This window comes from Rutidosis leptorrhynchoides, chromosome 4 (genome assembly GCF_046630445.1).
Source record: "Rutidosis leptorrhynchoides isolate AG116_Rl617_1_P2 chromosome 4, CSIRO_AGI_Rlap_v1, whole genome shotgun sequence".
Taxonomy (NCBI): Eukaryota; Viridiplantae; Streptophyta; class Magnoliopsida; order Asterales; family Asteraceae; genus Rutidosis; species Rutidosis leptorrhynchoides.
In genome coordinates this window covers 46314926-46329315 of record NC_092336.1, presented here as the reverse complement: position 1 = coordinate 46329315, position 14390 = coordinate 46314926, and the positions used below count along the sequence as shown (strand labels likewise).

At 33.7% G+C, this 14390-nt stretch overlaps 2 protein-coding genes and 1 non-coding gene across 3 annotated transcripts; all 3 read left to right on the top strand.

The window, feature by feature from the left end:
- The first annotated feature begins 5395 nt into the window (after window positions 1–5395).
- LOC139839891 (uncharacterized) lies at window positions 5396–9440 on the top strand. Its single transcript, XM_071830094.1, has 9 exons — window positions 5396–5556; window positions 5899–6021; window positions 6875–6955; window positions 7041–7129; window positions 7223–7297; window positions 7428–7489; window positions 7564–7635; window positions 7721–8128; window positions 9085–9440. Exons 2-9 carry the CDS (start codon window positions 5899–5901, stop codon window positions 9168–9170), a joined length of 996 nt encoding a protein of 331 aa, XP_071686195.1. The 5' UTR covers window positions 5396–5556; the 3' UTR covers window positions 9171–9440.
- LOC139846292 (small nucleolar RNA snoR111) lies at window positions 8694–8822 on the top strand. The gene has a single exon (XR_011759018.1). It is a non-coding gene; the product is annotated as a small nucleolar RNA snoR111 (small nucleolar RNA).
- A 1586-nt stretch (window positions 9441–11026) lies between the features above and the next one.
- LOC139841347 (monooxygenase 2-like) lies at window positions 11027–13462 on the top strand. The gene is made up of 6 exons (XM_071831569.1): window positions 11027–11181; window positions 11305–11451; window positions 11644–11712; window positions 11998–12163; window positions 12232–12463; window positions 12801–13462. Exons 1-6 carry the CDS (start codon window positions 11084–11086, stop codon window positions 13331–13333), a joined length of 1245 nt encoding a protein of 414 aa, XP_071687670.1. The 5' UTR covers window positions 11027–11083; the 3' UTR covers window positions 13334–13462.
- Window positions 13463–14390: the final 928 nt, after the last annotated feature.

Sequence of the window (14390 nt, the reverse complement as noted above, 5' to 3'; positions counted from 1 at the left end):
AACTATGTTCTAGTGATTACGAGTTTAAACCTTCGAATAAGATAGTTTTATATATATGAATCGAATGATGTTATGAACATCATTACTACCTCAAGTTTAGTAGGTAAACCTACTGGAAGTGACAAGAAATGATCTAGCTTCAAAGGATCTTGGATGGCTTGAAAGTTCTTGAAGTAGGATCATGACACAAAAACAAGTTCAAGTAAGATTTTTACTCGAATTAAGATAGTTTATAGTTATAGAAATTGAATCAAAGTTTGAATATGAATATTACCTTGAATAAGAAAGATAACCTACTGTATATAACAAAGGTTTCTTGATCTTAGATGATTACTTGGAATGGATTAGAAAGCTTGGAAGTAAATTAGTAAACTTGAAGGGATTTTTGAAGTGTTCTTGAAGTGTTCTTCCTATGATGATTATAGCTTGATTCTTGAAGTGATTTTTGATGAAGATGATGATTAACTACTGGAAAAATACGTTCATAATAGTGTGTGTGTGTTGAGAGAGAATTAGAAAGAGAATTGGAAGTGAAATGGAGTGAATGATGAGTGGTAATTGGTGAGTGGTGAGTGGGGTTAAAAGGAGTTCTAGTTAGTTGACTAGCTCATGGTAGAAGTTAAAATTGATTAGTCATACATGACATAATCAAGAGTGGAATCCCATGCTAGTTCCTATTGGTATATACTCATAGTAAGTACGTTTTGAAGCTGTGTATAATACGGGTAAGAATACGACTAGAATTCTTGATGAAAGAAAAGAATGGAAAAGTAACTGTAACCATTTTCGTTAAGTATGAGTGTTTTGATATATGTCTTGAAGTCTTCCAAAAGTATTTTAATACATCTAAATACACTACATGTATATACATTTTAACTGAGTCATTAAGTCATCGTTAGTCGTTACATGTAAGTGTTGTTTTGAAACCTTTAAGTTAACGATCTCAATTAATGTTGTTAACCCATTGTTTATTATATCTAATGAGATGTTAAATAATTATATTATCATGATATTATGATATATTAATATATCTTAATATGATATATATACATTTAAATGTCGTTACAACGATAATCGTTACATATATGTCTCGTTTCGAAATTCTTAAGTTAGTAGTCTTGTTTATATGTATATAACTCATTGTTAATATACTTATGGAGATACTTACTTATCATAATCTCATGCTAACCATATGTATACCCATATATATATAGTCATGTCATTTTTACAGGTTTTAACGTTCGTGAATCGCCGATCAACTTGGGTGGTCAATTGTCTATATGAAACATATTTCAATTAATCAAGTCTTAACAAGTTTATTGCTTAACATGTTGAAAACATTTAATCATGTAAATATCAATCTCAATTAATATATATAAACATGGAAAAGTTCGGGTCACTACAGCCTTAAGCCTTGAACTCCATGCGATTGCATGGCCCCTGAAATGCTGGCCACATCTATAAAAGGTGACGAATTCTGCACGAAAAATATCCATCCTTTTTCAATCTCTCTCTCTCTCACGATATATATATATATATATATATATATATATATATATATATATATATATATATATATATATATATATATAATTTATAATTTTAATTTTAATTTAAGATTAATAATAATAAGGTTATGTTAGCGAATGTTGTAAGTGTGTAAGTTGAAATTTTGTCCGTGTAAAGCTACGCTATTATTAATCATTGTAAGTTATGTTCAACCTTTTTAAATTAATGTCTCGTAACTAAGTTATTATTATGCTTATTTGAGCCAAAGTAATCGTGATGTTAGACTAAATATTAAGACGGGGTTATTAGATTTTGTACCATAATTAAGGTTTGGACAAAAGACCGACACTTGTGGACATTGGACTATTGACTATTAATAGATAGGGGGTATTGTCTAATCGAATGACAACTCATTAGAATCTGTCGAACCTATCTTCAAATTAGTTAATCTAATAATTATTAAAATGATTATGTATGTTCTATTTAGTGACGTTTATACGACATCTTTTACGATCATTTATTTAATTATTCGGGTTGGGTAATTGATTATTCATTCTGATCAAGTGGGTAAATTAATATTCATATCTCATTAAAACAGGGGTGGATTACATACAAGGATAATTGGTGTAATTGTTAACAAAGTAATAAAACCTTGGATTACACGCAGTCGATAACCTGGTGTAATCATTAAACAAAGTATTAAAACCTTGTTACAGTTCGAATCCCTAATTAGTTGGAATATTTAACTTCTGGAATAAGGTTAATTTGACGAGCATTTTATAATTATGACCGATGGACTACTATGGACAAAAACCAGATAGGTATCAAATAAACCAGGACAAAGGACAATTAACCCGGGTAACAATTAATTAAAATCAAAACGTCAAACATCATGATTACGGAAGTTTAAATAAGCATAATACTTTTATTTCATATTTCATCGTACCTTTATTTACTGTCATTTTAATTACTGCAATTTACTTTATCACAATTTAAATTCTGTCATTTATATTATCGTCATTTATCTTTACGCTTTAATATAAAATCTACAAACCGGTGATTAAATAGTGAAACCCCCCTTTTATAATAATAATAATATTACTTATATATATATATATATATATATATATATATATATATATATATATATATATATATATATATATATATATATATATAGTTTAAAAATATAGCCTTAAACTTGGCTAGCTCCCTGTGGAACGAACCGGACTTACTAAAAACTACACTACTCTACGATTAGGTACACTGCCTATAAGTGTTGTAGCAAGGTTTAGGTATATCCCAATCTAAATAAATAAATAAAACTTGTGTAATTTGTATCATATTTTGTAATAAAAATATAACTATTTCGTATACACCTCGCATAACATCAAATGTGCAAAAAGAAAACAAAAGATGCTAAAAATGCTGAAAAAATCGACGTTTTAGACATGTCACCATTTTGAACATAACTCACTCATACGACCACTATTGCCAGACATCCGTATTTCAGAGATCTGGAACTTTCAGTTTTGTGTGAAAATGTAAAAATACGCTGGTATGGCCGTAAAAATACGGACTTGTATTTCAAAATTAGAAACAAACACGTTGGAACATAAAAATACGACGGGTTTGCCTGTAAAATTACAGTTTGACCACCATATTTTATGGTGGTCTATTATTGGCATGCACCACATCCAAAATTTTAAGGGTTTTTGGCTTAGGGAAAAAGTTATTTCACAACTATAAATACCAAAGCCATTATAACACCCCAGCTTAACATGACATAACGCCTTTTGGGACCAAAGACAGAGCGGGTGTGCGAGTACGTTGTGGTTAAGCATGCTCGGGCGAGAGCACTACCAGGATGGGTGACCTCCTGGGAAAGTGCTTCTCGTGTCTGGTCGCCAAGAAAAATCCGTGCGAAAGCGGACAATATTGTGATCATGTTAAGCTATGGTGTTACAGAATGGTATCAGATCCACTCATGTGCCGTTAGGGGTGCTGGGGCAAACCTCATCGAGGACGATGAGTCCCGGAGGGGGTGAGTTGTAACACCCTAGGCAAATCCCACATCTCCCACGGACATGAGTGATCATGGGATTATAAGGTAATACTCACGCTTAAATGACAAAACGCGTTTTAGGACTAAAGGCAAAGCGGGTGTGCGAGTACGTTGTGGTTAAGCGTGCTAGGGCGAGAGCATTACCAGGATGGGTGACCTCCTGGGAAAGTGCTTCTCGTGTGTGGTCGCCAAGAAAAAACCGTGCGCATGTGTGTAAAGCGGACAATATTGTGGTCATGTTAAGCTGGGTGTTACAGCCATAACCCACGAATTTCATCATCTCTTTTACATCTTTTGGAGCTAGAGATCAAACCCTATTGCACTTTAGTTCAAGCTTTTCAAGTATTGGCAAAGTGTTCATCATTCTTCATCAACTTTTCACCATGTTCATCATCGCAAGAACGCTCGGCTAAGTTTTCCTTCTTTATTCCTTCCAATAAACAATTGATGTAAAGTTTATTCAATAAAATATTTATGCGTTTTATGATTTTGTAATGATTATGTCTTGTGAATGATAATTTATAATCCATTTAAGTTAATGTTTAATAAAAGTTTGTTAATTTTTATTATTGCAAGACAAGTTGTTGCGATTTTACACATTGTGCTTAATCCAAATTAGAGTTACTTTAGTTAAGGAAAAAGATAATGTGTATCATTAAAGAGTATAATCGACCTGGATCAAAATCGTTTGTTCCAACAGCAGGTTGTCCACGTGTGGTATAGAGACCATTGTTGTCATATGTGATAGGCGTGGCCTGAGCACTATAACTACCAGTCATTGTCTTGTTATAAACAAAGTAAATAGTGATAATTAGAGGGGGACTTGTATTCAGAAAAAGGTGTTCTATCAACATGTGTATGAAGTCATTTGATCAAGAGTGTTTTGTCTGTTATGAAAGATGTAGGAGTATGAGCTATCGACTTTCAACACTTTAATAATTGTAGTAACTTATCTCAGGATTAAACTTAACTAAGAGTTGTTAAGAGGATTAATCTCTTGTAATATGTTGTTTGATATCACAAGTTTTAAGAGGTGTTAAGGGTGGGATTGTGAACTTTTACAACGTTAACACTACAATTGTATTTATATTGAAATCAACCTTAAAGAAGGTTCTAGAAGAACAATTGTAAGAGTTTGGTATGTTGTGTTGATAAAGATATGACATGTTAGGAGTTACCATGTCGCAAAGGGGTATACCTAATATAATTGGTTGACCAATAATCTTAAACACTAATAAAGTAATATTGATTGTTGGTGCGCCCTATGATTTTCACGCATAAAAAGCGTTTACAAGGATGAAAGAGACGTTTAAAAGGCATGAAAAACGACAATGAAATCATTTTGTGAATAAATATGTCCATCGTTCTCCGACAATAAATATATATCATCATTGATGTTGAGATGTAAGGGGTGTGACCGTAGTATGGAAATGAATACATATCATGTTATCGACCAACAATTACTTGATTGTACTCATTGACCGTATTCGAGGGTGATTCTTCTCAAGTACTCATTAATCCGAGCGCATCACGACACATGTATGGAGGTCAAGGTAAGTGTGAGATCGAGAGTGCGAGACGGAATGAGCTTATAGCATCATTAGATTAGATTAGATACCTTGTTAATCAAAAACAGTTGAATCACATGCGGTGAGTATGATTCTTCGTATAAAAATACCGTCTTATACCAAATCCGATATTAACAAGTTTTTCTACCTAACGGGGCTTTGGCCCAAAAGTTATATCAGGGCCCAGTTTAACTTTTCATCTAAATAAACCAAAAAGCACCGGTTCTTCTACGGTTTAGATAAGAGTGTTTAGGGCACAACCGGTGATATAAATACAGAAAATCACCATAGCCATACAGTTTCTAGGGCTTAAACGAAGAAATTTGAAGCCGGAGTTAAGGCTCTTCGAGCTATACGTACACGCTTATATCTGAATCATCGAACTACACAGACACTCAATCAATCAATCAAACGGTAATTCAATTTAATTCAAATCAATTTTCACTGGTTCACGATAATTACCGTTTTTGTTTAATTTATTATAGTCAAATACTAATTCGCTCGAAGAATTTATTTAATATTATTGTGTTAATGTATAGGAATTTTTAATTATTGGTTGTTATATAAAACCCTAGCTATTGCGGTTAGTATGATTCTGATATTTTATATGTTCTCTTATTGTATCTGCATGAATGCATTATTCAGTCATCTTGATTTTATCGATGAAGCTATAGATTTTGTAGTGCTTGTGGTTGTATTATTCTTTTATTGTTAATTTTTTAAAAAAATTTCATGTTTTGTGTGTTTTAATTGAAGATGGATCGGTACCAGAAAGTTGAGAAACCGAAAGCTGAACAGCCAATTGACGAGAATGAGATTCGAATTACTAGCCAGGGAAGGATGCGAAGCTATATTACATATGCCATGACTTTGCTTCAGGTAGTCTTTTGGTTTACAGTTACTAAAGTTGGTTGTTCTGTGAGCGTTTTGAATGTTAAATTAATGGGATATGATAGTTTATCATCAAACGAAGCACTGTAAACGTATCACTCATTGTGCATGTAAATAGGACATAATTTTAAATAAATCTAATCAGGAGATAGGTGATACACTATGGGAAGGTGTGGTGTCAATATATCAGTTTATCAGCCTCTGCATAAAGGCATAATTATACACTTTGATGTTTTTTTAAATTTTGTTGCTTTTTTATTTTATATCTAGGTTCAAGCCACATTCACCTGCTGACTCACATAATTTGCTTTAATCAAATAAACTGCCACTCATGATAGAACTAACTACCCTTGTCAGTGTACAACATGGAGGGATTATGTTATTTCTCTTTATAGAGTCAATAACATACAAGTCTTTAATGTTCCATACCATTTGTTTCGTAACATTGGTCAACTGTTTTTTCTTTGTTTACCATATATTCTCATTTATAACATGACAACATTACAAGTTACTCAATTGTTAGATTGCGTCCGTTGGTATAAGGTCTGTTGATAAAATGTTACAATTACTTGAGCATCATGTTTGCTATCAATTCAATATATTCCCACCTAGGGTGCGCGTACCTTACTAATAGAGGATGCTTTCGGTCGTGATTTTGGTGAAGGAACCATTACCATGCAACTTGAGAAGCAAAGTCAATTTGTTTATTGTATTTATTGTAATTGTACAACCAATGAGTTGCAACTACCTTTTGATAAATAGACTCTATGTAAAATTTAAAATTTTGCTTATCTTTGTAGATATTTCTGATTTCACGGTTCATCTTAATGTTACTTGTTAGGAAAAAGGCGCGTCAGAGATTGTGTTTAAAGCCATGGGTAGAGCCATCAACAAGACTGTCACGATTGTAGAATTAATAAAGGTTTTCATTTTATGTTTCTATTCCTTACTATGTGGTGCCATTGTTTTTGTCCACATTTATAATAACTGTTAAATTTATAACACAGAGGCGAATAGTTGGTCTTCATCAAATAACATCCATTGGATCTACAGACATCACTGACACCTGGGAACCGTTGGAAGAAGGATTGTTACCGTAAGATTATATTCACTCACTTTAAAAAGTAAATATCTGTATTTACTATTTAACATCACTTGCCTGATTATCCATTTTGTTTTCCTGCTACAGTCTCGAGACCACAAGACATGTGTCAATGATAACTATAACTCTCTCCAAGAATGAGTTGGATACGTCATCTATTGGGTGAGTTAGCTTAAAAATACGTTCTTTATGTGTATATTAAATATAACATTGTTTTGGTCATTATACTGGTAATTCGCTGTTTGTATTCAATTCCCTTGATTAATAATTAACTTGGTCAACCTTTTATCAGGTATCAGCAACCAATACCAGCTGACCAAGTGAAGGCGTCTACCGAATTTGATTACGAAGGAGGTATAATGATCTGCACACACACACACACACACACATATTTATATATTTAGTTCTATTCTAATTAATTTTTCCAGAAGGATCACCAACTACAAGGGGAAGGGGTCGTGGTGGAAGAGGAAGAGGGGGACGGTCTAGAGTGCCACCGGGTATCATTTTCACGGAAATTTTGTTTTTCGTAATAGTTTTATAAGGCTGTTTCTGTTCTGAATTTGACTTTTGTTCTGGTAACAGGAAATGGTTATGGACCAACAGATGAGTTTGATGATGGGGGTTGGGATAGTCCTGGTGGTTATCCTCCGAGGGGCAGAGGAAGAGGGGGAAGAGGTAGAGGCTTTCGTGGTTGTGGAAGGGGAAATTACAATAATGCCCCTTTTGTAGATACTCAACAGCAAGATGTAGGAGGATACAATCAAGAATCTCCAAGGGGCAGGGGTCGTAATTTCCGTGGTCGTGGAAGGGGAGGCTACAACAACGGTCCTTACGTGGATAATCAGCAAGATGCTGTTGGGGGATACAATCAAGAACCTTTCAATGGCAGGGGACGTAATTTTCGTGGTGGTCGTGGAAGGGGTGGTTACAATAACGAGCCTTATATGGATGCTCACCAAGATGGAGGGGGTTATAATCAAGAAGGCAGAGGTACGTTTCTTTTTTTAGTCAGGCTCCCAAAACTTGAACTTGAATACTTGATAGATAGTTTTGTTTTCTATTCCATTTTAAGTGCATATAGACATATAGTACTAAAGGGGTATACTGAACTATGACTCCAGAAGGTCTTACTTGTGAAATTTTTTCAATTTTTAGCATAACATTTGAAAGCATATTTATAAATTAATTGGTGTTTGGGATTGCATACCTTCAATGGTGCTTAAAATTTACTTGTTCTTTACCAACTCAGCAAATTAATACTCTGTCATTATATCTAAAAACTCGAAGTGTGTGTAGACTGTTCTTTCAAGTAGTGTTATTCAATCCGGGCTGGTCGCAAAGCGGGTAGTCGCTCTCTGATTAGTGAGTTAAAAAAAAAAAAAAAAAAAAAAAAAAAAAAAAAGAGTTAGGATACCCAGGTTGATAAAAAAAATGTAGTTTTATGCCTAATTTGTTATCTCCTTTAAATTCATTACCAATTTCTGTTTCAATTTCAATTTCTATAACTAATTTGGATTTTTCTTATACTTACTTAACACAAATTCCTGTGTTCATATTTAAAAACTGAGAGACATTAATAAATTGTCTCATCATGTTAATAACAGCAGGATAAAATAAAGATGGCAAGATATCGTTTCAGTTGTCGTATTTTCTGGTTGACGATCTGATTGTTGCTTGTCCACAATTTTATGTTTGTTGAAACAAATGTAGTTTTATGCCACCATTCAAACTCATTCATTTATTTATTAGTCTAAATCGAATATAATTAAATTTAATGAACGCCAATGCATTTCTAAGATCAATGAAAGCTTTTTAAGGCATCATTTGAAGGTATTTGATAGTGACTGAAGATCCTGAATCCTAGCTATAGACTTTCGAGGTCATTACGAGCTCTTTAACTTTTGAGAGTCTCTAACTGAAGCTGATTGGTTTGCGTTTATATGTAGGCCGAGGTCGTGGAAGGGGAGTTCGTGGAAGGGGTCGTGGTTTTAGAACAAACAGGCCAGCCCAGCCTGCAGACGGTGGTGATTAAAACCCAGGTTAAATGTTATTGGTTTCATAATGTTCTCAATCAATGTTTGGGTGTCTGTCTTGCTCCATTCCTATGTTTTGTTCAAGTTTTGATTTTCAGATAATTGATCTAGGGACATCAGTTTGTACTAAAAGTGTAGACCAAGTTTTAGTAGTGAGCTTGAGTTTTTCCTGTCTTAATGTTCGCTTAATTTTTTCAAAAAATTTATTGTAATATTTTTTTTTAATCATAATGCCTTTTTAGTTTGTTGGTAAGTAAAGGTCTGTTACTCTGTTTAACTTCCCGAATCTATGTTAGCTTCTTCAAATATGCATTTTAATGCTCCCGAAATTCAAATAATTGATTATTAATGTTTCATTGTCAATCACTATAAACAAGTTTTATGCGTTTACAAAACTCGGACATTAGAAATCACTTTCAAAATGTGATCGAAAACACTCCCTAAATGAATTCAAGAATAGACTTGACTTCAAATTGATGAATTGACAACTTTCTTTAACAAGAATTGAAGAGAACACACTTGATGACTACATTAATGAATACACTAGAGCTTGACCCTAAAAGAAAAAGGCTGGTCCTAGATGTTGATTGTTGTTATTTGTCTTGTGTACTCCTTTGATTCGTCCTTTTATTTTCGTGTAGTTTTTGGTTTTGATTAGTTAGTTTCTTTTTAGGTTTTAGGTTGTTAGGGGGTTTCGTTTATAGATGGTTTGCGTGTAGATGATAGCTTCCTAGATGCGAGCTTTTTCCCTTCATCTTTTTGTATTCCATGTTGATTGAAGGTGTTTTCCTAGGAAAATGACATCGGTTCTATTTGTGTATTCGTTATATTTGCTAAAAAAAAAGTTATGGCAACTAGACGATCTTAATCGTCTTTTCTATGCTCCAGTTGATGACCATGAAATTCAAGACGTACGAAACTTGATATTGTGAATAACGAAGAAACAAACGAGGGAATTTGATAGAAGTTGAAGGCATGAAAGCGTTAAACTCAAATGAAGATGACAAAGCCATCTTTTAATGATCGATCTTTGTTATATATATATTTTTACAAACACTGATAAATGGGTAAATTTCATGGTATAGTATTCAAAAATAAATTCAATAAATGGTAAATCCCATAGGTAGCTAAATATAGTTTTGCTCATACCAAAGCAGAAAATCAATATTCTTAACAGGAATGACTTGTAGTTCAATTTACTTAAAGGTAAAATAAAACCTAGTATCTGGTTGATTACTTAGAATCTGAAATCATGCGTGCAGCATGCTTGTTTATAAATCCCATAGTATAGTATCTTATCTTCAATTTTGTAGATGAAACTAAAGTCCGAATCTTCAAATCAAACCATCCCAAGAGTCGTTGGGATCTTGAAATCTTCACAAGACGTTCAATTCAAGTTAAAATAAAAACAACATATCTTAGGGTGGTCCGTTAGGAAAATATCAGATCTGAATAATTGTGTTAGACTGCGTATTTCGTATTTCTGAGTAAAAATATCCTCCTCCTCACATGAAAAAGCTTATCCTTGTACAAATCTTCAAACAAGGGGATTCACTAGTGAAATCAAGTTTGAATATTACTTTACTTGATAAATGCATTAAACTAAAATCTATACTATATATATGCTGAATAATTACCTTACGTTTAGTTTAATTATTTACAATTTGAAACGGTAAGAATTTAAAATTACATTCCATACGTAAAGCAAACGCCCACTTTCTGTGCGTCATGCATGATGTAATTCGGTGATCCTTTAGGTGTCACTATCATGTAAAACAAGTACGTGTCTACCTTTAAGTTGGCAACTACAGTACATCTTTTTGAATCCTTTTGCTTATGATTTGATACAGAAAATAGCTTATCATAATCATAATCATAATCATACTCATACACATAATTTTAGATTTCAAATATGCAGGATTGTAATTGTTATCACAATCATGAAGATGTGGATATAGTTATTGTTGGAGCTGGTTTAGCTGGTCTCACCACAGCCCTAGCCCTTCACAGGTAACTAAATATGCATGGTTGCAATTTATCAAACTAATTGATAATTGATTGATGATTTCAACCCGACCCAAACAAAACCCGAATCGATAGCAAAATTTATTTTTTCCGATTTGTTTTTTGAAGGTTGGGTTTGAGGAGCCAGGTTTTAGAGTCATCAGAGAGTTTGCGAATTACCGGATTTGCCCTTACACTATGGACAAATGCTTGGAGAGCGTTAGATGCTGTAGGAATTGGGGATTCACTCAGACAAAAATCAACCCAAATAACAGGGTAAAAGTTGTCATAAACTAACTAATTACTATTGAGAGTTTGATACCATGATTAAATTAATCATTACAAAATTGTCTAGTGGTTGGCGTCACTAGCAGCACATATTTGGGTGTACAGAAAAACGATCAGAAACAGTCACGAGATAACCCGTTTAGGTAAAGTTTAGTTTGATTCGAGTTTTATTATTGGCAGTTTCAAGATGGCCTCTTCGGATTCAGGCCTTTTTTCGCCAGGGCAACCACTTGACAAAGATGGAAAATTGTGAGTCACACTTTTAAATTCAATAATGTTGATATTGAACTATATGTCTATATCTATATATAGAATAAAGCTATATGAATGTGTACTGATGCTTATCATTTTGGTACTAAAACACTCATAATGTTATACAAATTGACATTCTATCTAAATTATGCGACTGTCATACTAAAACTTTTTATAAGATTTTGTAGCTACTATCAGTTGGTTAACAAGTTTATTAAATGTGGATACGGCTTGTACTATTCTGAAACGCGTTTTTGATCGACTACAATATTTTTAACCTAGCGAGGGTTATGAAAGCCGATGTGTTAGGCGAAAAGATTTAATGGAAACATTAGTGAACGAGTTACCCCAAGGCACCATTAGATACTCTTCAAAGGTTGTGAGCATCGATACAGAAGACCATTTCAAATTGGTGCACCTGGCAGACGGGTCTATACTCAAAACAAAGGTACATAGCTGACGTTAAAGGCTTTGATTTTGGTATATGCATTTTGGGTCTAATTTTGATTAGTGTAGGTGCTGATAGGATGTGATGGGGTTAATTCGATGGTCGCTAAATGGTTGGGTCTTGCAACACCAGTAACTATTGGGAGATCAGCTATTCGCGGTTTGATTGACTTCCCAAATGGCTCAGGTTTTGATCCAATGTCCTATCTGTACTTTGAAGGGGGCACACGCTTTGGATTTCGTCCAGTTGATGACACGACGGTATACTGGTTTTGCACGTTTGCCCCTCAAGTTTCATCCTGTAAGCCTTTGTTTTGCATTGTTTATAGACGTACAATGGTGAATCTAGGATCAAAATTCAATAGGGTCCTGAATTTTTTTCAAAACTAATTATATTTGAAGGGTATTTTAGTGACCATTTACCTTAAATGACCTATAAATCCTGAAAATATACGGCGTCTGATAGTTAAATCTAGCAGAGTCCTATACAATTTGAATAGTACTTTGTAAAAAGGTGCCCAAACTAGCGGAGTCACGGGACCCCACTGGCATACATGTGGAGTCAACACTGATCGTGTATCTTCGTATTTACATACTAGAACCACTCTGTTACTAAATTAGTTGGTTTTACCTTGCAGACGAAAAGGAATTGCAAGAAAACCAAGTTAAAATGAAACAGTTTGTACTGAGCCTAGTCCGCAAGATGCCACGAGAAGCGCAAGATGTGGTAGAAAGAACGCCGCTAAGCAACATGTCTTATTCGATATTGAAGATAAGATTGCCTTGGAATGTTTACTTTGGGAACATAGTGAAACACAACGTTTGTGTAGCAGGGGACGCGCTTCATCCTATGACTCCCGACATAAACCAAGGAGGATGTTCGGCCTTAGAAGATGCCATCGTGCTTGGTAGGTCCCTCGGGGAGGCGTTTTTGAGTAAATCGAGTGAAACGGATAATGAAATTGAGAGGATTGAAAAGGGTTTGGAGAAATATGGAAGGGAGAGGAGATGGAGAAGTGTTGGTCTCATTAGTGTTGCATATTGTGTGGGGTTTATACAACAAAGTAGGGGGAAAATAATGAGTTACTTAAGGAAAATATGGTTATCTAATTATACATCTAATGCTTTGCTAAAGATGTCTAGTTATGATTATGGTGATCTTTGTTTCTAAATTGAACTGTTTTTTAGGGACAAGATAGTAATTTCAGTACTTGGCCCACGACATGTTATGTAATTCTGTTGGAAACTTATTACTTCATGATTGGCACTTGCGTTTTTCGTTATGATCGAATAGATTATGTGTGTGGAATTAGGTAACTGTCATCATGTAAAGTTATATTGATTAATTATAATTATAATGTTATAGTTTTAATAGCCATTCATAGCTAGCCACGAATCCAGATATAATTATGCTGTTTTGGTTTTATAAGGTCAGCCACTAACATGGCTTACTAGCATCACTAATAGTACGGAAAAAACATGTTCCACAATGTGGACTTTTAACTCTTTTAAATACTCTATTTTTTAATTTAATTGCTTACAAATCAACCTTCCTATTGTTGCTTTCGTACCTCTTTGATACTCCGTATTATATGTACTGCAAAAGGTTGTACTTCAAAAATTGTTGGGTACTTTTGGAACTATGTGAAAAATCAATCACTAACAATGAGGACTAATGAAAAGGTAAATTTCTTGACAATTTAAAAATAAAAATAGCGCCATCTGAACAGTTTGAAAGGTTTTGAGCGAAAATAAAAAATAGACAACTTATATACACTTTAAGCTTTTAGTATATAGAAAAAGATAATGCTAAAATGTATCAACATGAAAAAAATTCATGAGTCATATGAAACTGTTTTATTCTCAAATATTTACCATTTAAGTGTTTTATATAATTTAATTAAATAATTGAGAACACACACACACACACACACAAATATATATAGGGGCATGATCACTGTGGAAGTAACCAATCGGAGGGAAGCGGGGGGAAACAAATTTTTTTTTCGTTTTTTGAAAAAACTTTGTTCACGAACATTATAGATTGGATGAAAATAAGAACATTTAGAAAAGACACTTCGTGATGAATGTTATTATTTTGGCGGAAAAACGATCGACAAAAATAACATTCAAGATAATATTGTTCGTGAAGAATGCTAACGTTTTTTTTTTCTTCATGTTTTGTGAAGTAAAATTTAGCCCGATTTAGAGTTTATGGTTTAGGGTTT